This window comes from Synchiropus splendidus, chromosome 4 (genome assembly GCF_027744825.2).
Source record: "Synchiropus splendidus isolate RoL2022-P1 chromosome 4, RoL_Sspl_1.0, whole genome shotgun sequence".
NCBI lineage: Eukaryota > Metazoa > Chordata > Actinopteri > Syngnathiformes > Callionymidae > Synchiropus > Synchiropus splendidus.
In genome coordinates this window covers 24461490-24489382 of record NC_071337.1, presented here as the reverse complement: position 1 = coordinate 24489382, position 27893 = coordinate 24461490, and the positions used below count along the sequence as shown (strand labels likewise).

The following is a 27893-nucleotide window of genomic DNA, read 5'->3' as shown; positions in this document are numbered from 1 at the left end:
GTGAGTTGAGGCGCTTAGCTGTCTGCAGGTAGATGAGGTTTTTGTGGTCAGGACCAGAAAAAGAATCTCAGTGCCCTCAAGCCAATGTCTCCATTCCTGGAGGGCAGCGACCATAGCCAGAAGTTCCCGATTGCCGATGTCATAGTTCAGTTCGGTGGGAGTAAGCTTCCAAGAAAAAAAAGCGCAAGGATGTACCTTGAGGTCGTCTGGATCTCGCTGTGAAAGACTGGCGCCCACCCCAGAATCCGAAGTCCACCTCCACGATGAACTGACGTCTGTCTTGGGACGGGGTGTCGGAGGATGGGTGTGGAGGAGAACAGGGTCTTCAGTCGCTAGAAAGCTTGTTCGGCCTCAGCAGCCTCTGAAGGACTAAGTGGACGTGCTCCTTGTGTTCCTCCTCCCCTCTCGAGAAGATTAAGATGTCGTTGAGGTACACGTACACAAAGCGATTGATCATGTCACGAAGCACATCGTGTTAGGTTTCGTGTTCGTTTGTGCTTTTATTGTTGTACTTCCTGTCTCCCCACTTCCGTGTTCTCAGCTGTCCTGCTCCATCTTAATGGCGACACACAGCTGGCACCCATTCCGCTGATGATCCTCCCATGGATATCTACCCCGCTGCCCACTGTGTTGTCGCTAGATGGTCCGCTGCCGATACGTGGTATGGTCTCTCGTTGCTACTCTGATTCTCTTGTCTTGTTTGTTTTTCCTCGTTCTTGCTCCGTGTCTCTCTTTCCTCTTCGTCTATACCGCTTCTGGTTTCTCTTTCCTTAGCTCGCCGTTTGTTTCTTCGAGTGTTAGTTTACTCGCTCTTTCTATTAGCTGGTTTGCTAGTTTTTCCTCGGCTAGAGTGTTTGTTTTTTTGCGTCTGCCGAGCGTCTTTTGTTGTATTCAGCCTCGTGAGTGTATTTACAGAGTGCATTGTTTTCTGTTGTCCCCGTTTTACAGCGCAGTGTAACTCACGCCTGTTTTCTGTTGTAGGTTATTCCCCCACTGTTCGTGTTGTGTCCAACGCGCTCCACTTTCAATTCATCGTTCTTGTTCGTGTATTATTTGTGTATTAAACTTCTTTATATATATATATATATATATATATATATATATATATATATATATATATATATATATATACACACAAAGTTATATATATATATATATATATAAAACTTTGTGTTTGCACTTCTGTTGGAGCTACTGCGGACGATTAAGCGTTGTTTATAAGTGAATAGCGAGTTTTATTACCTCTTCCAAGGTGGAGAGCTGGTTGAAAAGAAAAGAAGGCAGCTCTCAGAGCGGGCTCATTCCAGCCCGAGTCTGAAGCAAGTACCCGAAAACAAATGCTAAATTGGGAAACCAAGAGCTCACCCTGGCGAAGGGCCAGCAGATTGGACGAGGCAGAGGCGGTGTCCTGGAAAGGCATATCGAAGACCCAGATCATCTTGTCAGAGAATGTCTTAAATGAATTGAGAACCACTGAGTCAGACTTCCACAAAGAGGTGGCCCAGTCGCTAATCTACTCTAAATAACTAAGGGAGCCGGAAAAGTTAAATGTAATTCAAAAACACGACGCGTGATGGCGACAGAGTCCAAACATCATAAACAGAAAGAGTCGAATGAATGAACAAGCTCCGTGAGTGGTAGCAAGTCCAGGAAAGTCAACCGAGTCCACAGGATTGGGGGAAGAGGAACCAGGGTCACAGACACAGACACACTGGAAAAAAACAAAAAGGATATCAGTCAATAAAACTCACGAAAGTGCAGCTAAGATTGGAGACCAGTGGCATTGTGCTCCAGACGACTTAGCATACAGAAAGGAGATGTGCTCGGATGGAAACCAGAGCACCACAGCACACAGACAGACCGTGGATGGAAAGCGCAGTGGACCTCTATGAATATGACAAGCAGGATATTCTAGATGTTACAAACTATCACTTCAGATATTTAGAAATCCGATCGATGCAAACCACAACAAGTGCACAGGGCATCCTCAAACTGAAAGCTGTGTTTGCCAGGTTTGGAAGGTCATCACTGACAACAGGCCACAGATCAGCAGTGATCTTTTAAAAAATTTTTGCTCATCAGATGGACTTGCGACATATAACGTGAAGTCCTCACCATCCGCAAGGTAATGGTCACGCTGACCGGCAGTTCAAGTTACCAAAGCAATACTCAAACAAAAGGATCCAGTTTTGGCACTAATGATCTACAGACCTTCTCCATGTAGCAGCACCGGTGACAGCCCTGCAGAGTTGCTCATGGGCAGGAAAGTTAGAACAACCCTACCTATTCTGAAAACGAAATGTACTTTCTAAGTGGCCAAATCAGAAACAAGGATGCAGTTGAAAAAGGTCAATTACAACATGCGGCAGGGTGTAAGGACGCTTCCGCCTCTGAAATCCAGAGAACCAGTCCTAACCAGAACGGACAAGCAGACGACTTGGTCTGCACCTTCCACAGTCATTTCTGTAGGAACTGACAGGTCATATATGGTGAAGACAGGTCAAGGAGTGATCTACAGACGGAACCAAATACGTCTTCAAGCTCTACCAATACCGACGTCCCTTGTGAAAGCGACAATTCTGACTAACACAACAAGAAATGTTGCTCCAACAGGCGTCCAGAACCACCCAGCAGCAGCCCGCTGAGGGACAGATTCACACCAGGAGTGGTAGAGTAGTCAAACGTGTTCGGAGACTGGATTTGTGAAAGAAATACTGTAGTTCGCTGTCTGAAGTGGACTGAGTAAACATTTAGTGCATAAGCGAATTATAGTTATTGTTGTAGAATAGTGATTTCTCAGTTGAGTACAGAAAAAAAAAATGGGGGGGCAAGATGTCATGGTATTTGCGACATGTCATGACTGGCGTAACACGATGAACATCCTTTTATTACAATTCATTAGAAAAAAAACAACCATATGCATTTACTCAGAAATCATCAAGGAATTACAAAAGAAGAGTGTTTTCATATTCATATAATTCACATTGAATACTTTTGATAAAAGTTTCCTGATTGTTTATAATATGTATCATCTGTAAAATGCCATATAATGCAGAGTTTACCCTCTATAGCTACAAAGCCTTAAACCGTACAATTCATCTAAAATTCCAGGCAAGAACAGCAGCTGAGGAAAACAATATTTGGCCCTCAGATTGGCTGAAGCAAGACAGTGATTTATATGTGGACCACAGAGACTCCAGGACACGTGCCGCTGCTTGAGGGTAGGGGTTCGGCGCTCTCGTCAAGGACTGGAGCAGTGACGTCCGCATGCTTCACTTGCTTTATCATGACAAGGGCCATTATAAAATCCAACAGCTGGAGGAACATGAAGAAGGAGGAGGAAAAATAGAGTTAAAAACCATGCAGAAATCATATTGTGCAGTGACTCCATGGAGACAAAATTCCTACACACATCGTCTCTACTGCGAGTCAGGTCCAATACACCAGTAAAAGCATGTTTCCAGTCAGTTATTGAGTGGCGTTCATGGATGTCAGTGATAGAAACATGGTGAAACTAATGCCTCTATGTGGTCTTTTGACAGCAACAGGCATCCTTTCTTTGAGCTACTTGTTGTCAATGTAACTGGTCAATGTTTTCCATGTAGGACAAAAACAGGTTCTTTTGGCTGACGAGAAGTTGAGTCGAAAGCGAATGCACATTGTATTTATCAGATTAAGGCAAAATGCAGGTATCTGGACAGTGCGCTGACAGACATGAGCAAAAGCTCTTCAGAAGACTGCTGCTGGACAGAAGGTTGGTTCCCCTTTTTTAAGAGGTTTCACATGTACAGGCATTAGTTGCCATTCATTACAGTTACAGAGATTTTTTTAGTATCGAACGCCCTCGAAAAAAGCCGGAAAAACCATGACGTGCGCGGACCGATCAGCTGACCCACGACGCGCTTATTGTCATTGTGTATAACGCAGCCTCTGTATGCAGACGTGTCGCGTTAGCTACATTTACTGACTGTTTTTTCTTCATACTGAGGTGTAAAACCTTTCCTGTCTCCACACTGGACCGTGGTAGAGTGTCACAGGGGAGGCGCGAGTGCACACTCCAGGGTTTGATGTCCTGTTGTGGGCTGGAGCTGGGACAGGGATGAGGCGAGTCTGGGACAGAGCGTGACTTGGTTTATGACTTTGTCACAGCCAAACTGCACAGAAGCGCACATTCAGAGCTGGACACGCACCGGGCACCTCTTCACTTCTGGAGAGACGTCACTCACTCGGCAACCCCTCCCACATGCAGCGGCCACACACATAGAGGAACAGCGCACCTGCAGCAGACACTCTACATTCACTCCTACAAAAGACTATTTTAAGGCTTGGAACACATTATTTCTTTTTCCACTAATTGTAATGGGAAAAATAGATTCAGATGTCGAACAAATCGCTTCTCGAACGGCCGCCTGGAACGGATTGTGGTCGAGAACCGAGGTACCACTGTATTTTGTCCCCACTTAACGTTAACATAGCCGCAGTTTCAATATCTATACCTATTCACACAAATAAACCTTGAACGATTCAATAACTTTGAGGGTCCAAATCCAACATTCGCACGCAGTCGTGCTGTGGAAAGAGCCTGGGTTGGTTAGGTCAGTTACATCATGAGGGTAATTTAAAGGATGTTGCTTCTCTGCACTTCATACTGAAATAAAAATTCATGTATTATTCAGTATTTCCAAATAAAATTATATAAATTTCAAGATGCATGCTAGTTATTTTTGTTATTTTGTTGTCTTTTGCTGCCCACCTTTCATTTATACACGGTATGAAATGCATTCATTTCCAAATGAATCTAAATCCACGCCTGTCCAGTGTGCTGTATGAAATTCAGAAACCTTCACAACAGGAGCAGACTGTTGACAGCTGGTCACAAACTTACAAAGATGGCTGCCGTGCCAAAGCAGACTCCCATGGCTGCTTCAAACATGCGTGCGTGTGCAGAGTGAAAGCCGCACCCCTGAGAAAATGGAGTGATTGTTACAATAAAGTTGTGGTTAAGTCAACAATTACCTTACCTCCCTGTAGACTCGTCTTGGACCGTAACTTCCCTGCAAAATAAGATTTGGGCAGATATTCTGCATTATCCATGCAACTATGATATATAGTACAACAACAATACATCATTTTGTTTATATCATAGTGTTGAATCTCTGTTTGTTTGTAATTGTGTAGATGTAAACAGTATATTTGACATTTGTTTGGATTTTATTGAATTGTAGACCTCTGTCCTGTTCACCTCTCTCTCGAGCGGAAGCTCTTTATCCTTTTATAAAGCAAATCCAATCTCCAAGGTTATTAAACTGCAATCTTAAACTCATTTGGGCCACTTTAACTACAAATGCAAATCAAGAAAATGGTTTGATATTGAATTATTGTAGTTTAAATACAGACCACTGGTGCATCTATGCAATCAGATCCATAGTCATAGTAGTAGTTGTAGCTGCAATCACAGCTCTCAGGGATCTGTGAGCCCCAGTCACTGGCACCCAGAATTCCACAGCATTTCTCCTGCAACAGATGTGAGCGTTACATTCATTTTCAAAAGTTTCATGGTTTGCATTTGATTTGTCTGCACTATACACAGTGGATCTACTCTACTTACTAACTGCTCAACTCTTTGCTGTTACATGTATTCTGTGTGCAAGAAAATTACCCAGAGAAGACAACATGACATGTCCCCACAAGGATAGAAATACAAGTGTGTGGTGTGCGTGTGTGTGTCTGCACTTTGTTTATTCTACTTTGTGGGGACCAATTCTTGAGAAAATACTGTCCTTGTGAGGACTGTATGACATAGTGTGGACATCTAGCTGGACCCCACGAGGTTAAGTCTCAATTTGATGTTGAAGACTTCAAAATAACTGGGTCATTATAATGGGGAGGTTATTTTGCATCAGTTTGACAATGGCACCATAAATCACGATGGTGGCTATATTCAAGTTTTTATATCACCTTATTTAAACTAAATCTCTTTTCATGTCCTGAAAATATTTGTATGAGAACTTCAAGTACACTCAGAGTAGTGGAAACCCTGGCCATTGTGTAGCGGACAACCTCCCTGAACAAAAGCAAACAGATGCTTGTGTTTGCTTTTGTTCAGGGATTCCTCCATGTTTGTTGTTGTTGTTATCATCCTAGCTGCCACGTGTCTTGGGCATCAGTGTGATCAGTGGACCAGGAACTACTGCACTTACAGAGGTTCCCTGTTGTCTGGAGAGCAAACTGTTACATTAAATTAGATTAAATTTAATTAAAATGATTAAATGTGATTATATATATATATATATATATATATATATATATATATATATATATATATATATATATATATATATATATATATATATATATATATATATAATGTTTTTGTTATGGTTGTTTGTCTTATTAACTTTTATTTAGACTTGTTTACACTGTTGGAATATATGTTCAAATGTTGCTTTGTGAGTGATGAAAGCTTCATTTTACATATTCCTGGCGCCATATAAGCTCTTCCTGCATCCAGGAGTCCCACAGTTGGGATTTTGGACCATAAACCTGACAAGATGGAAAGGAAAACAACTTAAAACAGGCAAAAATAATTTGAATAAAATTGTAGATACATACTGAAGACATTGAATGCATGCATGTGACAAACCAAAATGTTTGTAAATAACTCTAAATGGGTTTTGCATCCTCTACACCCACAAGGCCATTCACAGCCTCACCCCTCCATATCTGTCCCACTTCCTCAGGTCACCCACCTCACTGTCCCCTCTGCCCACTCCAGCACAATCTCCCCCTCATCACCCCCTTTAAAATGCAAATTATGTTTGAAATATATGATCTAATATAGTTTCGCACATTGTTTTTCCCTAGATAATTCTACATGTGTTCATTGATAGTTTCCATGCCTTCATGCCTTAGTGATCCAGTGAGAAAGTGTGTCCAGTATTTTGGGGTAATTATTGAAAAAAAAAAACATTCAGAACTCAAAATTAAATGAAAGTTCCTAAAACGTCCTGCAGCAGATTGACAGAGAAAGAAAGCTGAGCAAAGGAAGGAGGCGTAACTCATGTACGTTTTGTGACAGAAACAGAATTACCTGAGCTTGTCTGGCTACAACGATGAAGCCCAAAACAAGATTGGCCACCAGCGCCGCCATTATTACGCCTGCAAACTAAATGTTCACATTGTGGTATAAAACACATCAGCAATGGCTTTGGTGAGTCTGTCTGGTCCACATACTATTTTCAGCAAGAGTCCTTTCTCCTTGCGTCCTGCACGTAGACCCAGAATGCTAATAGCCAAAACACTGATGACATATATCCAGAGCAACACAGAGACTCCCACCGGTAATTGCTAGAAAAGAACAGACTCATATTAGTGAGGAGGATCTAAATAATATGAGACTCTAAAATTAAAGAACCGAACATCATCTTTTCACACTTTAGATAGTGAAAGCAGCGTGGCAGCAAAGCTTAGACAAGTGAGAGCAGTAAAGAGGTGATTTCCAAACTTGCCAGTACTGACAGAGGGAGTGGAACGTTTACACCACAAGTTTCATATTCGTCACGCTTTCAATACCACCATTTTCCACATCATCACCACAGATGAGCCACTTCCTCATCAACACCCACCTGACTTTGGTTGATTTGCTCGCAAAGGGAAAGTCTTTACTCTGACTACTGAAAGGTTGATCATAAATAACATGTATGAAATAAATATACGAAATGAATGTGCTTTTCATTATTTAGGTATTCAAGGTGCCCAAAAAGTCTGGGTACATAGGGGATTTTACTATCTATTGTATTTATTTATATTGTTTTTCCTCCTCAGAATGAAGACGACTGTCTAAATATAGAAAATATATAATTAGCTATTATTTATAATATTATATATCAACATTACAATTGAATAAAATTGTTATTTTCCATGTACCCGTACTGTATGGACACCCTGTACATTTGTTATAGGTGTAATTTAAACATCTACAGGGGTTGGACAAAATAATGGAAACACCTGACAGCTTCTTTAGCTTTAAGGTGTTTTTTTGCATGCATGCATTATTTTGTTCAACCCCTGTATACTATTTAGGCTGAATGGTTTCTGTAAATCATCCCTTCTCTTCGGGGTGTTTTAAGAGTCGCGACTAGTGTCAAATTACTCACACATTTTGTACTTGTTCTCTCTGTAACTTAAAGGTCAACACAAGAGTTGGCCAGTGATGCTTACAATGTTGTGCTTGTAGCATGTCGTTGAGCCCCTTCAGTGCCTCTGAGGTTATTGTAAAGAATGATCTTGATAGTGTTTCTTGTGTTGTTGTAGTGAACACGTTTGCACGTTGGAAAGCATCAATGGCCACACTTGTTTGGATAAACTCATCCTTTAAGTTACATTGAGAACAGATTCAACACTCCACATGCATACTCTGGAGTAATAGTTCACAGTAAAAGTACAAAAAAAAATCAAACTAAACCTGACATTCAAATGACTGTCTCACTCTCATGGCAGATGCAGATGTCTTTATGGTAAAGGCAGAAATAGATGTGCAGAGGCTTTTCAGTGTGAGCTTTATTGTGGATGAACACGCTTAAGGCGGAGCGCATCCGTTTCAAATGTTCATGGCACGAAAAGGTACTTTAGGGTTTGATGTGTATATTGTGAAACAAATTCCATTCCAATCCAATGTTCCCATACTTTGGACGTTTTGGGACACAATGGTCCCGGAGCGTCAGTCACATCTCCGTATTGTTTTCACTCGCTCAAGCACAGCACAGAGAGTCATGACATCACACAGCACTGCCGTGGGCAAGTCATTTCATTCGAAGTCGACTGACTGGTTGATTTTCTATCAAAGAAGTACATATGAGAAAACCATGCTTTTTATTATTTTCAGCTTCTACAGTACCGTCAAGACACAGCGATTCCGCAGAGCACTTACTGTTACTATAGCAATGATGATCAATATCACAGTCATCCCCAATCCAATGGACTGAGAAGAAAAAAAGTGTAACAATTACAACAGCATTTTCTTCTCTTTATTGATAAGTGTTGAAGTCTAAAAATCACAAGTAAATATTACGAACAAAATGGTTGCAGTCACATTTGCAAAATAAGATAAGAGGGTGGAAATGGGTCCAGTTTTGTATCTTACTTTGAATCAAAGTGTCAAATACAACTTGAGCAACTATTTGATTTAGCACAGACACGGAAGCAAGTCAAGGAGACATATCCAGCATGATATTACATTTTATCTAAACAATAGGTGCATTACTTGAATGGAGGAGAAACACTCCCGAAATAAATGCATGATAAAATAACCAAATGTAATACTACTGTATACTATGTAATGTCAAAATAATAACGATTACTCATGTTATTTATTGGCCTTTCTGCAATAATATTGAGTTGTTGAGAATATGGGAATATATTAATATGAATATATTGAACGGTTGGTCTTTACAAGACCATTCTCATTTCTTTTCCGTATTTTTTCATTTCTACGATATTTTTCGCTGTTGTTTGACTTCATTATTTGCTACATATTAGTTGTTGTTTTTTTTTTCTTTTATTAATGACATTCTGCTCTTAGCATTCTCACAATGTGGAGCATTTGATATATCTTATTTTGGGGAGGGGGAGGTTTCAATATATTTGGTCCACTTACCACAATCACAGCATTATAGATGAGAAAGCAGAGTTTCAGGCATCGATTGATTTTTTCCATCTTCAGCTTCTTGGATCCAGCAGATGTTGGTTATGTGCGATGTGTTTCCCAATAAACCTGGGTAGCAGCAAACATGCTTTATAATTAAAGTTTCATTTATTCCACAAATTGCATACTTACATTGTATTAAGTACATTTCTTTTTTTTTTTTTTTGCTGTGCAAAGAAAATATTAGTCCTGAACGAAATCAAAATTAAATCACATCTCATTTCTGACAGTAGTCCAAGTGTAGAAGAGTGAAAAGTGAACTCACCAGTGCAATGTTGCAGCAGAGGCAGGATGAGGGTCACACTGATATTGTTAAAAAGAAATGTAAAAAAAAAAAAGGAGATGAGGAGATGTGGGGAGGGGAGGGTCTTAAACACGCCTTTGTGCCCTGTGTCTCAAAAGAAATCAACATTTTTTTTTGTTGAATTTAAGTTGAACTTTTTTTGTGGTTTACCACACTAAACAATGACATGCATGGGAAGCATTTGAACTTGATTCTAGCCTTGAAAATGAATTTTATTCAAGAGTCCATCCGTCCGATCACTCCACCACCTTGGAACATAATCAACTTATTTACACATAAATAACAACATCTTGAAGGTTGCATGGTTCAACGGTCAAAGGTCAGGTCATGAAGAGTTTGGGGCTCGTAGTTGACCCGGGTGTAACTGTCCTCGGAGGTTTTCACCGGCTTCTTCCAGTATTGCTCCAAACCCAAAGCCACAGAGAGAGCAATGGCTGCCAGCTGTAACATACAGCCATGATTTGGCATGCAAGACATTAAAAAGTATTATTTTGTACCAGTTGTCTACAAAACTATGTTGCTTTAAGTAAGGCTTAAGTATATACCTAAATATAGGTGGTGACTGCTGACGTACCGATAAGGTGGCAAATGCTGAAATGATTCCGATGCGGACTTTAATGGGAAAACTTAAATAACTCTTCAGGATCGGACCACAGGGCTGTCAAGAAAGAAAAGCGACAGTATTAGAACAATATAATGCATTGTCCTTTTTGTGTGTGTTAGTACTGCACATTGTATTGCTTTGTTTTAATACTCAAGTACTTCAAAATTCATTGCTTTTGAAAGAGAGGGTAGATGACTTGTAGATTACTTATAGCTTATTGTGCAAAAAAGACTCTCTTTCTCAATCCCTGTCTCCCTCTTTGCTCAAGCACAACAGTTCACCCCAGATTTATTCCTGTGGTACACCATCTTCTGATCAATCTTTTTGAGTGGAAAGTAAAACTGTAAGACTCCTTGGTTACTGGTATGTCAAATTTTGATTTTTGGTGGCAAAAAATATGACAGGTTTATCACAATAGTCAAGATCAGATGAGTCTCAAGGTGCAACATCCACCATACTACACAATATTCACTATAAAAAAGATAACATTCGTGTGCAACTGTAGGATGGCGGCTTTAGCAGATGTGTTGGCCTGGCATTTTTTATAAATTGACTTGAAAGAGCTGTTCAACTTTTCAGGTCATATTCCTCCAGGAGCTTCATTTTAATGGTTGCTTTCATAACATTCAAAATAAGTTTTGCGTTACTTAAAAATGCCAGGAGGAAACCGCCAAGCAAGTGGCAGCCCCAGCATACTATGTTCCAGATTCATGCACAATGTTAGGCATGCACATTGGAAGCTAAGGTTAGAGTAAAGAATAACATGACATTTTCTGATCCAGAAGACATGGGAGCAAATCTTTACAGAGAACCTTTTCAAAGGGATAGAAAGAGGAATTAGTTAGCTAGTCTGCACAGTAAATCGACCACGCTTGCGGTGAGTGCAAGACAAAGGTAAACAGACATGCAACCAGTTCTTGTTGTGTTTAAAAAAAGAAAAAGAAACAGAAAAGAGAATTAAATTTTTACCACAGAGTGAACCCAGACTGAGTGACTGTCCGAGGGTTCCACAAACACACAAGCTGGATCTGTACTGAGGTTTCTGCGCACATGACACATACAAAAGGCTTATAAAAAAAAAGGATTTTATTGGACAGAAAGACATGTTACAGTCATTACAATTAGAGGAGTGTGAAATTAAGTATTGTTATAAAAGTATTGACTGACAGCCATAACATTTGTTGGCTCCTTTTTAAAACCGAAAGTCCTCTTAACACGACCCAGAAACCGAATTATTACCATAGTCTGGCAAAGATCAGCCTTTTAAATTCATCTAAAAAGAAATTTTAATTTCTCTTAGTTGGAGGAAACTAGTCCCTACCATCTTTGCCTGGGTATGTAACAGCTAGTGGAGCCTGGGCATGTGTGACATATTAATGTCAGTTGCATGAATGTAACTTCAGTTCTATGAATATGTGCATGTTCACCCAGCAGGGCCTGTTCTGTTTCGCTGAGCTTACTGCTTGCACGGGCTTCTGTTGTGCCACAGAAGACAAACCTGAAGTGAAATCTCCTCAGGAAGAAGTGAGGATGGTAATTACAACACCATGCACTGTGTGTGAGAATATTATAATAATAATATAGTGTTGTCCAGATTCTGGACATCTTCAGTTAAATCATTCACCACGATGGCTGTGTTTCAAGTACAACATAGTGGTCTTAAATCGTCTCCTCCTGAAGTGTCAGCGGTTGACAGGGGGCAGCAATTTGGTTGCTTCTCTATTTCATGTAAGCCAGGGCAACGCACTGCAATGACAACTCGCCAGCTTAACCAAGCCATTGCCTTTTGTCTGGGTCCTCTCTGCATGTAACCGTGGTCAGTGGAAAGGTATTAGAAGAACGCTGAACGGGTTTCAACACATCATAGATCCTGGAACATGATAGTTACTACAGTTTAGGGGGGATTAGACGCCATCTCAATCCACCGAGGAAGTATTTGTCTCTGATTTATGTTACTTATTGATGTTATATGAGCTACTTGGCACAGGTATATGCTCTGGGTTTCTGTCAACAATCTCGTCCACGTACTTACCTCGGATTCTGAACTGTATTTAGGGGTGGAGGAGTAGGGGACATGCAGAAGCAGGAGACGGGGAAGTGATGGTCCCAGTCCTCAAAACTCTTCAAGCCACAGCACGAGTCCTGAAAACAACAAAAAATAGTCATCTGGGGCCCGTTCCAGAGTGGTATCTGTACTTCTCCTGTTTATGCACTGATACTCCATTCGGACAGGATGGAATGATAGGAGGATTTCCCTTATTTTGTCTTGTAGAAAATGTTTTAAGGAGTCCCTGCTGTGGATTATTTTTCACATCAAAATACAATTTGATATGTTTGTATTTAGAGTAACATGTAGTTAAAATTTCCGGGCTGCCTGACTTAAACAGTGCTTTTAAAGGGATGGGTTCACAGATCCTGAGGGGGGTATAAAAGTTCAGGTCCAGTACCAGTCTGTAATAAGATTCTTTAGTGAGCATGAGTGGTTTTCTGCAAAAGCCACAGTGAAGGTCATGTCTACTCAACTCACTGTGAAATGTTTGCTTCATAAGGAAAGACAGATACATGTCCCTCCTGCTCGGATAACAACACACTTCCTCATTTCTCAGGTAAATATGTAGCGACAGTAATTTAAAAATTCACCCTATGAAGTCCCTCTGAGCAGTGGGGGGTATTTATACAGTGTGCTGCGTCATTAACTCCCATGGTCCTTTGCAGGTTCAATGAACACATATCTGGTAGAGCATAACATGTTGTGAGTCTGCACTTTCCATACATGGAAATAGGTGAGCGTGGCTGTCATTGCAGTGCATGGCGAGATGATGTTTTCTCATGCTTACGCTGTAGATAGCTCTTAACGTTTGGTTGGCCACTTTTTTTTTATTATATATATATATATATATATATATATATATATATATATATATATATATGTTTGACTGTATTTGTAACTGACTGCACCTGCAGAGTGCACTCACGCACCACACACAATTTCAATTTCAGACTCCCTGTTCCTCCAGCTAACCACAAACACCAGCTATGAAACACAGAAACTTTTGAGTATGAAAGCTCAGAACAATCCACAGTTTTGTTTTCGTTTTCTTATCATGAATGTTGGTGAACCTGCTTCGAAAACAGATTTAGTTCTCAGTTACGATCCATAGTAAGAAAGTGAAGCCTGGAAGTGACATGCATGTGTTTATTTATTTATTTGGATGTGACATGCATGACTTTATTTGTTTTTTATCTCAAGATAATTTTTATCTCATGATAATTTGTATCTCGAGATATGTTTTATCTCGGGATAAAAAAATAAATAAGGTCATGCGTACGTATAGTTTACTACGGAGCCCTGGAAGTGACATGCATGTGTTTATTTTTTTGACTGTGACATGCATGACTTCATTTTTTTATCCCGAGATACAGTTATCTCGAGATCGTTTTTATGTCGAGATAACTGTTATCTCGGGATAATCAGTATCTCGAGATAATCGCTCAAGATACGATCATAAATATCGGCGCATGTGAAACTGCCTCTCTGGCAAAGAGTGTTGTATCCTGGAACCACTATGTCTCCCATGACTTCGTAACTGTTCGTCAACGTTGTCAGTCACTGTCTGCAAGTCAGTGCATTTCTAACACTCTGATCAAGTGCCGTCTACTCAAAATAAAACCACATGTGGCTAAGCTATATGTATTGCGCGTCCCTGGAAGCGTAAAAAAATAAAGCCATGCATGTCGCTTCCAGCATTTTGTATACATCCACCTGTAACCACTATGTGTCGCATGGCTTCGTAACTGTTCGTCAACGTTGTCAGTCACTGTCTGCAAGTCACAATATCGCAGACGGCAAAGTCTGTGCACTTTTAATACTCTGATCAAGTGCCTTCTACTCAAAATAATACCACATGTGGCATGCATGACTTTATTCTTTTTTTCTCCTGAGATAACAGTTATCTCGAGATAATTTATATCTCGAGATAATTTTTATCTCGGGATAAAAAAATAAAGTCATGCATGTCGCTTCCAGGGACGCGTAATGCGTATATCTTACCCACATATGGTATTATTTTGAGTAAAAGGCACTTGATTGAAAGTGCACAGCCATGCAGACAGTGACTGACAATATTGGCGAACAGTTACGAAGCCATGGGAGACGTACTGATTCCAGGAGGACGTATACAACACACTTTGCCAGAGAGGCAGTTACACATGCGCTGATATTTATACGGAGCCCTGGAAGTTTTTTTTTTATGTGGCATGCATGACTTTATTTATTTATTTTTTTTGCCCGAGATAACAATTATCGCAAGATAATTGTTATAGTTTGTATCTCAGGATACAAATTATCTCGAGATAACTGTTATCTCGGGAGAAAAAAAATGAAGTGATGCATGCCACATGTGGTATTATTTTGAGTAGAAGGCACTTGATCAGAGTGTTGCACAGACTTTGCCGTCGGCAATATTGTGACTTGCAGACAGTGACTGACAACGTTGACGAACAGTTACGAAGCTCTGCGACACATAGTGGTTACAGGAAATAATCGTTTCTTGAGATAAAAAATTGTCTCAAGATAACTGTTATCTCGGGCTAAAAAAAAATCAAGTCATGCATGTCACCTCCAAAAAAAAAAAAAAAACATGCATGTCATTTCCAGGGATCTGTGCATTTACGATTGTATCTTGAGATCAGAGTTATCTCGAGATAGGCATTATCACGAGACAAAAATTATCTCAAGATAATTGTTATCTCGGGCAAAAAAAAAATAAAGTCATGCATGTGGCATCCAAAAAAAATAAACACATGCATGTCACTTCCAGGGATCTGTGCATTTACGATTGTATCTTGAGATCAGAGTTATCTCGAGATAGGCATTATCACGAGACAAAAATTATCTCAAGATAATTGTTATCTCGGGCAAAAAAAAAATAAACACATGCATGTCACTTCCAGGGCTCCGAAGTGACATGCATGTGTTTATTTTTTTGGATGCCACATGCATGACTTTATTTTTTTTTTAAATACTTTGAGTGCTGCAGCACGCATGCATTCATCTCTACCACGATCCATCACAAATCCCTAAAACCCCTGGTAATGGAAAGCAATGGCTTTCGCTCTTAGCAATGGCCTTCTCCTACCGAGGCTTGTAGTTTATTGAGTTCCCGCTGGATTTCGAAGTCTGCTTGGTAAAGAGGCGTCACGTTCATAAACACCTTGTCCACAGCACCATCTAGCTGAGAACAACAGAAATACATTTAACAGAGACGCATCTGGGAGTCCATTTTGAAGTTTCTCTCATAAATACATTTATACAAGTATGAAATGACATCAACACAGGGCCATATTTGATTTTCTTGATCAAACTTCACACAGGCAGCAGCTTCTGCCATAAAACATGTCATTTCTGATGTGCTAGTGCTGACAACTAGATAAAGCAAAATGACACAAAGGTAGCTCTTAAGGTGATACTAATGCTACAATGCAGCAAATATTATAAGAGTCTGTTAAGAATATAAGCACTTCATCTTCTGGTTTATTTTTGAATTGTTTTTGTTTACATTTTTAATACAACATTGATTTATTTTTTTCATAAGATTGTGATGCCAAAATCAAAAATGACACTTTTGAAATTGAAATTAATATATGTAAACAGGTGTGAATCATGTCATATTCTAAGATGTCAAATGATTTGAGAATTACACACAGACAGTGGTGGTTTAGATGACAAGCAACTGAACACCTGTTTAATTTCTTGCTTTTGTGACCATTAAGGCAGAGCCACAGTGCATCCATCTTGAACAAAAAGTGATTGAACTTCAAAGCAGCAATGAAACACTGTGCTCTGAATTTTCTTGATTACAGTGACGCATAATACATGAAGAATCTTTTTAATCTGTGAACGGTAGCTATAAATTTAGAAAAAAATGTGAAAATAAACGGACTTAAATTTGGGTACAGGAGCAGGGATCGACTATCATGGCATTCATGAATATTTCTAGAAAGCATTGACCATAATATACTGGTCTCAAAAGTGGAAAGAGACGGGATCGGAGGCCCAGCAAGAAGCTGGATAAAAAGCTACCTAAACAGGAGGCAACAGTACGTGGCGGTAGATAAAGTCAACACAAGAAAGAGCCAGATGGAATGTGGAGTGCCTCAATGCTCCGTTCTAGGAGCCAAATTGTTCATACTATACATTAAGGTTATCTGTTAAGCATGTATGGTTTTCAGATGACACAAATTTTATCAACAGTGGAGAGGGTCTAAAAACATTAATTGAGAACACGTAAATGGGAATATTGGAGGAGACTGAAATAAACGTTCATTCATTGATTCAAAAGGTGCCACTGGGTAAAGAGCTACCTGAGCTTGAGCACTGACAAGCGAAGAAGCCACTATCAGCAGCGCCAGGAACTCCACAAAAATCAGAGCTGAAAACTGGAGGTGACATCAGTTAGCGCCACCTGCTTGAGTTTAGAAATAATGTAAAACTGTGATGTAAAAAAAAGAAAATGACACCCACCAAAATCAGGAGAATTTTGACATCCAATGAGGCAGCACAGATCCCCACTACAGACAGTAGAACTGTGATCGGTCCAAACACTTGCAAGATCACTGATCCATCACTAACAGACAGTGCCTCAAACAGCTGTAAATACAAAGCGATATTTATTCAATTTTGGTTCTTGTCTTTGAACAGAGAAAGAAATTAATATATACAATACATTTGGTTAGTTAGTTATGTTGAACCAAAAAGGCAAAATGGAAATGCATGTGTAAACGTAAAAGATATCTGTACCCAAATATTTTGAAGACAATATGTCGTTGAAAAATGTGTGTTTGGCCACTATATTTATTTCAAGTTATTTAAAAGAGCCTATTGACTGATTGATTATCTTTTTAGTTAAATAATATATCTCGTTCTTTCCTTGAAATGATAAAAATAAATAAAAAATGTGCAGGTTATTTGTCTTTTGAATTATCGTTGCATTGAGTCACATTAATAAAGTATATGAAAAGCAGAGCATATGTCAGTAAAATGCTAAATGAACCGTCTATTTTAGCCATTTTAATAGAGGAATGAATCCACTCTGGGGTCACAGAGCGCTACCTCAGACACTGGTACGTTTTCATCCATGGCAGAGAAACCACAGCCAATCATCACCATGCCAGACACCTGGGTGACCAAAAGAAATACACATCAAGCTAAGAAAAGTCAACATTCCTCTCTAACTACTCAGCTTCCCCAGAGAGACGAGGATCAGCTGACTGCTCAGAGTCACAGATCTCATCAGTCTCTCTTCTCCACAGAGATTTCATCCCAACATCTCAAGCAGTTCCAGAAGAGTTTCCCAGAAACCAGTCAATGAGAGTAAAAATAAAGATTACAGTGAGCTTCAGTTATGTAACAGAGGTGTTTTCATAAACAGCCATTGTCGATTTACCTTACTTTATGTGTGAATACATTTCAATTCTTTTTTCTATCCCAAAAAGATTTTTGTGTTTATTTTTTAAGGGTTAGTAGTTTTTATCTTTACATAGTCCGCCAGTCACAAACAAAAGCATGTGTTTCTTCCTGATAAATATGGTGGCGATAAATTAGCTGTTATCTTACCAGCAGTAGCACAGTGACACAAACATCCAGTCCTTGCAAGTAACTCCTGCAGCGAGCCATGACGGGGGTCTGAGTGCGGGGCTAAAATAGAAACATGGTCAACAGCAGATGCGCGTGCACGTATGGGCGTGCGTGATTATGTGTGTGTGTATTTGATGGATGTTGTTTAAAGGCTGCACAATGAAGAGCATGACCAAGTTAGGAAGATCAGCTGTACCAGAGGGAGTGGGAATGGAGAGGAGATGAGGGTACAAGGGTTGAAGAAGTGGAGGAAATGAGGCGACGTTGATGTTTTGGGGTTTGAAAGGAATGAGTAAACATGGATAATGACCAAAGGGTGGATAAAAAAGGAAGGAGACACCATTAAAGGAAGTAAACCAGAAAATGATTACCAGAGGAAGAAGTGAGAGGAAGAAGGAAGTAAGACGTGGGAATAAATATGAAGGAGCATGAAGTTGAGTGAGACCAGAGAGAAGCAAGGGAAAAAAAACTACAAGAAAAAATAAAGGACTGAGACAACCATGAATGAATAAAAGTGTTCAGGCAGGGATAAACCAAACCCCTACAAATGCAGAAACTGACCCCAGTGTGAGACAGAATGACAAGAAGACGGAAGTTAACAAGAAAAAAAGAACAAGCAAAGCACAGGTGAGTCTCAGACAACCAAAAGCAAAATACGGTAGGTTGGAGAAGATAAGAGGAGGAGAAGAAGATAAGAGACAAGTAAACCACAGATAAAGAGAAAAAAGGAGGAAGGAACTAAATATGAACAGACAAGTGGGAGGCATTTGATGGAGTGAACCAGTAAACCAGAGTGGATTGGATAAAGGATGCGGGAGAAAACCACCACTGAGGGAGTCGGCAAAGAGGAGAGGAAAGGAGTGACACACCAATTGCAAGGATTGGAGTGAATTACAGCCATGGAATTTAATCCCAATTGGAGCAAATATCTTTTGCTCCAATCTGGATTGAATGGATGAAGGAAACTGGAGCTCCAGAGAACAAGTAGTAGAATGTTAGGTGAGGAAAATAACAGTGGAGAGGAGGGAGAGAGGCGTCTGAATGTCACTTCTAGACAGAACTGTAGAGTGAAATCAGGTAGAGAGAATCCAGTGGTAATAAAAACACACCACAATGTTGATACAAGACTGATAACTACTGTAGAGTTTTACCCTCCGAGTGCGTGTCACATGTAAACAGAGCTCCTGCTCTGGCCAAGGTCCTCCTCATGTCGCTAAAATATCCAGCACATGATGATGTGCAGCCACGACAGCTGCTCCACTGGAGCCTCGTCAAACAAGTGCCTCTACCTGGCCTCAGCAGGCCCCTTGTTTGACCTTTCTTGCTCAAATACACCACGACTGCTGTTGAATTGGCAGACGTTTCTTAATTTGGACATGTTACCGTATGGTATGTGCAGTATATTGTGCCAGGATTCACTTGCATGCCTGCTTTCAAAAGCCTGCCGCATGGGTTCAAATCCCAGGGAGGTAACCAGAGTGACCAGAAGGCAAGGCTCCCAGCACTACAACCTGACTCCTTTGGCTAAAAGCATCAACGAAACGGCATGTATTATCTTATTACAGCTTTGATCCTCCTGTCTTTTATAATACGCATTTTCCTCAGAACACATTTTCTTTAAAGGGCCTGTGACGCACTTCTGGGACTACACATTAATACGTGGCATGAAATGATCTTACATCAGTCCTAAAGCTGGTTCTATTGAAAGTGAAACTCTTAGTAAATGTAAAACAATTTCTAAGTGAAGGCATGCCTCATATATATATATATATATATATATATACACACTGCCTGGCCAAAAAAAGAAGTAGCCACCTGAATCCTGGATCTGAGGTCTAGGTTCAGCTGACTACCTGAATATACTGACTGACCAGGTTATTCCATCAATGGATTTTTTCTTCCCTGATGGCATGGTCATATTCCAAGATGGCCAGGCAGTGTGTGTATATATATATATATATATATATATATATATATATATATCGAGAATCAATCAATCTCTCTCTCTCTCTCTCTCTCTCTCTCTCTCTCTCTCTCTCTCTCTCTCTCTATATATATATATATATATATATATATATATATATATATATAAAGCATACATGCACAGACATACTGTATCTCACAATCAAAAATGTAGTAGACAGATATCACCACTGACAGTTTTGAGGAGTCGCCTGTTATGCCTTATGTTATGTTCCATTTTGCAGTAGATGCAGTTGGAAGGGAATTTGATGAGAAAACGTGTGAATATTTTCATCTTAGATTGGAAGCAATGTTACGTATTGCAAATGAAGCAATTTGAAATGCAAGCAGAATGTTTTGGAGGAGACTTCAATCAATGTTTGTGCTTCGACTACATAATAAAAGTGAGTTTCTGGAGGCGTTATCAATGATGACAGAAAGAGAAAGAGCAAGAAAAAGGGCAGATACTGTCAGAGTTTATCTTCATTCCGCTCCTTTTTCCATTCCTGGGGTGGCCATGTTTGTTTCAACTACATATAAAGTGGATTGAAATAAAGGTTACTTACTCGTCAGGTATTGTGACACCAAGTAGACTCTCCCCCGCCTGTAATGTAGAATGGGTGTGGATTTTTCTCCGATTTGAAGGTTGTACTGTCTAAAAATAGCACCCATGCCCCTGGGAAGAACGATTGTTTCCCCAGCAGATGCAGATGATCACTGTGTGGCACATTTCTGTAGAACCTGAGAGTAGTGTTGTGGCTAAGGGAGTCAAAATTTGGGCACTGAATCCGAGTATCAGAATTTTCTCCTAGTTTATTTCAAGTTTGGTACAGCGACAGAGTGAAAGACCACTGTTGCACTTCTCCGGGAATTGTTTTTGCCTTGAAACGTCTCAGCTGTTTCCTTATTTCACATCTCAAACAAAATTAAGCAATATAGAGAACAAAAAGAAAAAAATCCATTCAGATCAAAGAATTTTTTTCAAATAAAAGCTGACAGTCATTTCAATTTTAAACATTTTATTTGCAGATTTCACTTTACATTTGACTTTTTTTATTTGGATTCTTCAGGGATTTCAACAGCAAATAGTGTCCTCAAAGCTGCAGCGTTAATAATAGCACTTCAGTATTGCTCCAGATAATCAACTTCATCTGTCTGAGTGTAAAAACTACTTCTGCGTCTTGATCAAATTAAATTAGCATTAAAACCGTTCTCCATCATTGTCCACAAAACAGATTCCATTACACAGTTTTGATAATTATTTGCAGCGATCTTCATTCAGCAATAGCACAGTGCTTTTAATAACAAGTCACATATGGGGAAGAAATTGACAAACGAAGCAGAAGTTTATCCCGTATAAAAATCCATGTGTTGTTACAGTGGTACCCGTAGCAGTCACAGCTTATTGACTGTTGCCAGGCAGCGAGGAGACGTGGTGACATAGGCGTTCAAGCAGTGTTTCCAGTGTCCTTTCTGCCAATCTGACAGTACAGAACCATGGCAAAGACCATGCCAGCAATCTGTTCAGAGAAAAACAGTCATGAAAAACCTGCCTATACATGCAAGATATCCATGCCCCAATAAGTCATCAACAATTAGAAGCCAAGTCTGGACACATGCTTACCATCAGGATGGCGATAGCAAAGGCAATTCCGATGACAACTTCCATGTGTTTCTCCATCAACTCGATGATTTTGGTGGAGCATGGCTGTGAAACAACACCTTTTCAGTCAAGATTCAGTCCAACAAACAGTAGTGATCAATGTAAAACCCTGAGCTGAAATTAGATTTTTTTTTTTTTTTTTTATGACCCTACATTCTTAAATTCTGACAGCTACTATGTTCCGTGACCATCACAGACTGTTTTTATCGAAGCTCCAATTGACATCACTAGTAAAGGGCCCGGGAAAACAATGAACCCAGGTCATCATGTCAAAAGTAACTCACAGTGTCAAAGATAGTTCCAGGCTTGCACTCTGTGTCGGTGGCATTGCAGCGGCAGGACTCAGGAACCTTGGTCCAGTCTGATGGTCCATTTACAAGTCCACAACACTTGAGCTGGTGACAAATACACAAGTATGAAATAATGAAGAAAAAAAAAAAACCTGACCTCCACAAATAGACAAATTTCTTCAGACTCCTCTTCAAGAGCCATGTCTGAATAAAATTCGATTTTTAAAAAGATTTTATTTTATTTATTAGATTTTTTTTTCCACCGTTTGGACTTATGAAATGATTCACTTATCTGGAGACATGGGAGTTGGTGTATTTGGGGCAAAAAAAAAAGAAATCAATCCAGGTACTTTTTTTGTTATGTTATGTATAAATGTGATTATGGGTTGACACAAATCCTTTTTTAGTACGAGTATCAAGTTGGGCTGGATCTAAATCCCCGGAATGTTTGGTTAAAATACAATTGCTAATGTTTAAATAAGATATTAAACAATCCTCCAAGTAAATGCACAAAGATACGAAAATGGGATTATTGAGTTAAGATTGACTTTAGCAAAACAGGCAAATAAAAAGGATTATATTTATGAATTTCAATGTTTGCTTTCTTTTATGGCCCCAGGACACACATTGATGGAGAAAATGTTGAAAACAGAAAAAGAAAATTTGTCAATGTTTGAACAGTAATAAAATGAAAAGAATAAACCCAGAGAACACCAGGTTTTAGCTACTATTATCCACCAAGTAGAAATAAGTTAGATGACAGAACACTAAATTAAATTAACTAAACTTTAAATGATCAAGATATTGGTAGAAGACCATTTTATAGAAGACCATTTTAACCCGGTGCAACTAAGCTACTGGACATAGTTCATTTTTAACACTTAAGTGAAGAAGAACCCAGATCATTAATCCACTTTCTGGAACCTTAAATCAAAACAGTCTTTCAACATGTCACCCATATGATCTGAATCACTCGTTTTTCTAAACCGGACTTGGGCAAAGTCGGGCAGCATGCAACCTGTTTATTCAATCGGTCAAAATAACACTGAAACATTGTGTGATCTCACAGTATCTGTTATAATATTTAACAGATTAGCTGTTAATAGTTTACATATTTTATCCCATTCTAATCTGTATGAAGAAGTTTCTTTTTTTCTGTTTTTTTCTGCTACGTTTTTCTGTTGTAAAGTAAATGCAGCAGGCTTTTCATGGTTTCCTGCGGTAAAAATATATGTCCTCCAGTTGTTTATTGTATAAGAGTGACCCCAACAAGCACTGAAATGACATGTCATCGGGTGATCGAAAGAAACCTCTGCTGGTCAACTTAACCTTGTTCCTATACACCCACTGTGGCCATTTCGGTTGTTCAGCAGCTTTAAACAATGTGAAGGAACCTTTATCAAGTTTATCTTTACCTCCCTCTGCAGTTTCTCAAGGTCCTGCTTCACATTTTCCGGCTGGTTGGACAAAGGTAGGTACTTTTCAATGCGCTCCTTCACCCAATCCTGCACCTGTGCAACAGACACACCACATTCAGTGAAACGACAACAATTCAATAGGACAAAGCCGACAATGAAATCCTCACCTTATTCTCACTGACTGCTCCAAGGATGCCTGCCGCCACCAGAAGGATGAAGATGACAAGAAGGCTGATGAAGAACTGCAAAGAAACTGGACGTCAATAAAAGGTGTCTTAGTCCCCAGAATGGAATCACAGGGATGTAAGACAGACCAGTAGGAGCATGCAGCGGTTTTCTTTGATGGCGCCGCAGCAGCCCAGGAAGCCAATGACCATGATGATAACCCCAATGGCAATCAACAGGTCGATGCCCGGTATCGATTCATTTGTGATCTGGCAAATAGCCACACTCATTAGAATCAAACATTTAGATCTGACATGGGTTTGAATTAAACAGGTGAAATGAACAATGTCTTACCGAGTTGTTCTCTTTGTTGACTTTCAGGTAAATGGAGACGCCCAGGATGATGCAGCCGCTCAACTGAGGAGAGGAAAGTTTCAGCAGCCATGAGAGAAGAAACTCTCTCAGATGTTGATGGACAAAGCACTAAAATTGTTCCAATAATTATGAATTTGAATCATTTGAAGCTTAGATTTCCCAGGGAGCTTTGATCTGTGACAGCATCCACGAAATGAGACAAAAAAATAAAAATACTGCAAAGTAGAACGTATCATGTTGAACATTAATATAAAATAATTTGTGGTTGACCCGTCCTTTTGGAAGAATCTTTTTGTGTTTTTAGACAATACATTTTTTAACATACAGTATTTCCATGAATGCTGCAAGTCCTTTGATGTTTGGACTGATGGTTCAAGTTTCATTCTTTACAGAAATTGAATATAATCCCCATTATATAGTAACTGTGTTGGTTATCCAAAATGTAAAATATTTTTCATAAAACATGCCACTGTAATCTACTAACAGCACCAAATAAAAGTTTCCGTTTTATGTGCTAACACACTAGTCAGCTGCCATGTTGTGTCAGAGGGAAACTGCATACAGCTCCTTTAAGAGGACTGTTTCTGTCTCTTCCACTGTGACTATAGAAGATCACAGGTGATGAGTGGTTGTTTATCACATTCACACGCAGCCATGACTCAGTGATATTTCCCCATGAGTGTTGGTGAGGAGGGCAGCCTGTTGCCATGGAACAAAAGAATGTTGAGTTGTTACTCTGCAAACTTGTCTGGATTAAGATGAGCAAAGTTACAGGCTGCGTGAATAAACGGTGCCCTTGAACAAAAGCAGCTCTGTGTGTGTGCTCTCATCTGAATGGGGAGATGACAACACGCTAATAAGCAGGTGTACGGTGTGAGTCACTAGCCGTCGCTCCCGCAGCGAGCATATACAAACAAGTCATAAAAACCTGTTCAAGTTAAAGGAACAAGCTAAATTCAATATTGATTACGAAGACATACTCTCAATGCCTGGTATGTAAGATTTGTTTTTGTTTAGTTTCAATCGCCTCAAAATCTCAAACAGTCCATATTTCATCGTATGTAATGTTAGAGATCATCCAGAGCTTGTGCCATGTTCACATGGTCATTTCAGGCCACTATGTTTGACCTCGGACGAGTCAGCCACGACATTGTGGTTTTTTTTCCACCATCCTTAAAACAAGGAAGCCTTCAGGTAAAATTGGCTTTGCCGAAAACATCTCCACTGTTATTGTGTTAGCACATAAACCATAGTGGCTTAAATTGTGTTGACATTGATCCAGTTTCAATTTTTTGAAACACAAGAGCCAGACTGACCTTTAGAGGTGAGCGAAATGGCGAAATGAGTTCAAATGACTGCATTTATCTGGCAAGGTGATGGTGTAAGACGATTCCACTGAGAATACGGTATTACTGCAGGTATGTCCAAAGGGGAGGAACACCAGAACATTTTGGAGCCATAATGTGCCTGGATTGGCCCAAACAGAAGAGCTGGTGGTTGCTTGTGAGGAGAGGGAAGTCTTGGTCTCTTTGCACCATCTGCTGCCTCCTTGACCCCACTTCAGATGAGCTAAATAAATGTATGCTGCTCCTTCCATAGCAATGTTTTGGGTTGTTTCAAATCCAAGGCACAGAATGTCTCACTATAATTTCGCTCCCTCTGTTTACAATCTGTAAGTCTTGTACTCTGGTTCACCTCAAACTGCCTTGAACTCTGGTTCTGTTCTGGAGATTTCGCTAAATTTTCTTGACGCAATAGCCTGTTTTCGCAGAGCGTTGCCTTCATACACATTAAATCCACTTCCAAGTGCTGAGTTTTTCACACAATAATATTGATAAAACAAATCAAATTTGCAGACACCAGTGCTGCATCTGTGTACACAATTCAGATACACAGTATTTGCAAGCGTGCACATCAGTCAAAACCATTTGTCTGTTGCTCGTGCATGAGTTTGATAACATGAAATACTAGTTGTGGTACTAGTCAAAGTACTGGTTGCATAACCAACTTGTTCAACAAGAATTTTAAGGTAGAGGTTTTTTGTGTGAGCTGCTCCGATAAGCATCTGTGCGACAGTTGTGTTGCAGTTGTTTGCACAAACAGACAGAAACCCCAAAACATGCATTATCATGTTTACACAAAGTAATATAAGTAATGGGATTAGGGATCAAGGGGAGCATAATTAGATTAGTGGGCTAAAAGGTTCATGAATACACAGTACCCGGGGGTTGACTTTTGTTGGACGAGTTTGGGGACAGAAATGGAACACTCCCTGAAACCACGGGGTGTTTGAGAAGGGAGAGGCAGCGAGAGAAACTCAGAAGCCCGCGAAACCAGTTCTGCCCCTCAGGTATGATGGCACAACAAAGCGGAGTAACCTTCTAGCTGAAGCTGAACATCAATAGAAAATAGTCTGCTGCTAAATACAACACTTTTTTTATGTTGGCCAACTTAAATACTGCCAGAATACACAGTGATAATAGCTAGGAAACAAAGCAGCATACTACAAAGCAAACTCCATGTTTGCCAGGTGTAAAATCAAATGCCTTTTTGTTGTAAAGAAATAAATGTGGCAGAATAACACAAGTCCCCCGCAATACAAGCAGCGTGAATCAGAAGCAAAGGTCACATGAAACTAAAACTTTCTCAGATTATAAACCTTAACACAAGCCCAAAAATGAATGTCAAACTCACCCAGAAGAGAAGGTTGAAGAAGAAGAGAAGATACTTGAGGCATTTATTAACAGCCATTTTTTTCTTTGGATTTTGTGGCTCAGCAGCTCGTCCCTGCTCTCAGCTCGGTGCAGACAAATTGAGTGACACTCCCTCAAACCAGAATGACCTGCTCTACCTGACTCAGCGGTGTAGTGTTCCCTTTTCTTGGCTTGCTTCACTGCCGAGGCTCCTCCTCCTCTCATTTCCAACTGTTACCGCCTTCCTTGGCTCCTTGAAAGGATTTGTACAAACACAAATGGGACACACCAAACAGCTGCAGGTGTTTGTGCTCAGGTGTAAACAACTATGGCCAAATTACTACAAAATGGGGGCTCAGATTTCATACAGGAAGACACAACACACACTCACACTTTCACTCACAACAGCACAGGATTAACATATGATCAGCAGGATGCACCTCTTCAACGAAAATCTCTTTTTATGACTTTTAATCTTCTGACTTTCCTTTTTTTTTTAGACTGTTTTTATTGCATTTGAAAGAAGCACCTATTGCAGCGACAATAACTCTTGATTGGCAGAACACCTTAAAGCTAAAAAAAAAAAAAGCTTTATGGTGTTTCCATTATTTTGGTCGGAATAAAACCTGCACTCACTGTGGCACTCGGGATGATCTGTTTTAGGCGTCTGTGCTTTTTTAAATTTTCTTTTATTTCCTCTCTCACTTACTAACCGGTTATTTCACAATCAGTTTTAACCTTTAAAAAAATGCCATGCAAAATACAACTCATTATTTTAGTTGCTATAGTCTACCCTGTCCTTCCTTAGATTTTATCTACCAATCTTGATTTCCTTTTTCTGACATAGCTCAGACAGTCACCAGTTTGATCACAGCTCCTGCTTGTGTCCCTGAGCAAGACTGAAGTCTGGACGGTTCATCTGGCTGCTGGCGTCAGACTGTGTGAATGCAACATAGTCAACATAATTATTTTTAAAAAATGTTGCACAGTGTGAGGATTTTCAGTATAAATCAATATGTAAACTACTTAAGAAAACAAATCATTTAAAAAATGTTACAAAGGGGGGGAGGAAATTATATT

At 39.7% G+C, this 27893-nt stretch overlaps 3 protein-coding genes across 7 annotated transcripts; all 3 read right to left on the bottom strand.

The window, feature by feature from the left end:
• Positions 1 to 2826: 2826 nt before the first annotated feature.
• LOC128758167 (23 kDa integral membrane protein-like) lies at positions 2827 to 10254 on the bottom strand. 2 transcript variants are annotated; one of them, XM_053864060.1, is made up of 10 exons: positions 9836 to 10254; positions 9656 to 9772; positions 8930 to 8980; positions 7234 to 7347; positions 7091 to 7165; positions 6475 to 6543; positions 5398 to 5514; positions 5022 to 5054; positions 4886 to 4963; positions 2827 to 3315 (listed from the first exon to the last, which is right to left on the bottom strand). In XM_053864060.1, the coding sequence occupies exons 2-10, from the start codon at positions 9713 to 9715 to the stop codon at positions 3175 to 3177; spliced, it is 738 nt and encodes a 245-aa protein (XP_053720035.1). In that variant the 5' UTR covers positions 9716 to 9772; positions 9836 to 10254; the 3' UTR covers positions 2827 to 3174. The 2 variants fall into 2 exon arrangements, with proteins under 2 accessions (XP_053720035.1, XP_053720034.1); XM_053864059.1 differs by having other exon boundaries at positions 9969 to 10253.
• On the bottom strand, positions 9851 to 18330 carry LOC128758166 (tetraspanin-14-like). Of its 4 annotated transcripts, none has more exons than XM_053864058.1 (9): positions 18227 to 18286; positions 17723 to 17788; positions 17135 to 17260; positions 16975 to 17049; positions 15750 to 15845; positions 12644 to 12753; positions 11581 to 11653; positions 10553 to 10665; positions 9851 to 10448 (listed from the first exon to the last, which is right to left on the bottom strand). In XM_053864058.1, exons 1-9 carry the CDS (start codon positions 18284 to 18286, stop codon positions 10388 to 10390), a joined length of 780 nt encoding a protein of 259 aa, XP_053720033.1. In that variant the 3' UTR covers positions 9851 to 10387. The 4 variants fall into 4 exon arrangements, with proteins under 4 accessions (XP_053720033.1, XP_053720031.1, XP_053720029.1 ...); XM_053864056.1 differs by having other exon boundaries at positions 10582 to 10665; XM_053864054.1 differs by having other exon boundaries at positions 9851 to 10665.
• Positions 18331 to 21217: 2887 nt separating this feature from the next.
• Positions 21218 to 26961, bottom strand: LOC128757669 (tetraspanin-8-like). The gene is made up of 8 exons (XM_053863142.1): positions 26815 to 26961; positions 24100 to 24162; positions 23895 to 24014; positions 23748 to 23822; positions 23578 to 23673; positions 22157 to 22267; positions 21834 to 21917; positions 21218 to 21729 (listed from the first exon to the last, which is right to left on the bottom strand). Exons 1-8 carry the CDS (start codon positions 26869 to 26871, stop codon positions 21658 to 21660), a joined length of 678 nt encoding a protein of 225 aa, XP_053719117.1. The 5' UTR covers positions 26872 to 26961; the 3' UTR covers positions 21218 to 21657.
• Positions 26962 to 27893: the final 932 nt, after the last annotated feature.

What these genes read in the sequence shown, in the direction of transcription:
- LOC128758166 (XM_053864054.1), bottom strand. Translation starts at nt 18,286, where the DNA reads ATGGCTCGCTGCAGGAGTTACTTGCAAGGACTGGATGTTTGTGTCACT. An exon ending in AAAACGTACCAGTGTCTGAG is followed by an intron (nt 17,261 to 17,722) that starts GTAGCGCTCTGT and finishes TTGTATTTACAG; the next exon opens with CTGTTTGAGGCACTGTCTGT. An exon ending in TCAATAAACTACAAGCCTCG is followed by an intron (nt 12,754 to 15,749) that starts GTAGGAGAAGGC and finishes TGTTGTTTTCAG; the next exon opens with GACTCGTGCTGTGGCTTGAA.
- LOC128757669 (XM_053863142.1), bottom strand. Translation starts at nt 26,871, where the DNA reads ATGGCTGTTAATAAATGCCTCAAGTATCTTCTCTTCTTCTTCAACCTT. An exon ending in TCTTCAACCTTCTCTTCTGG is followed by an intron (nt 24,163 to 26,814) that starts GTGAGTTTGACA and finishes TCCTCTCCTCAG; the next exon opens with TTGAGCGGCTGCATCATCCT. An exon ending in ACCGCTGCATGCTCCTACTG is followed by an intron (nt 23,823 to 23,894) that starts GTCTGTCTTACA and finishes GTTTCTTTGCAG; the next exon opens with TTCTTCATCAGCCTTCTTGT.
- LOC128758167 (XM_053864060.1), bottom strand. Translation starts at nt 9,715, where the DNA reads ATGGAAAAAATCAATCGATGCCTGAAACTCTGCTTTCTCATCTATAAT. An exon ending in TCTATAATGCTGTGATTGTG is followed by an intron (nt 8,981 to 9,655) that starts GTAAGTGGACCA and finishes TTTTCTTCTCAG; the next exon opens with TCCATTGGATTGGGGATGAC. An exon ending in TCATCATTGCTATAGTAACA is followed by an intron (nt 7,348 to 8,929) that starts GTAAGTGCTCTG and finishes GTTCTTTTCTAG; the next exon opens with CAATTACCGGTGGGAGTCTC.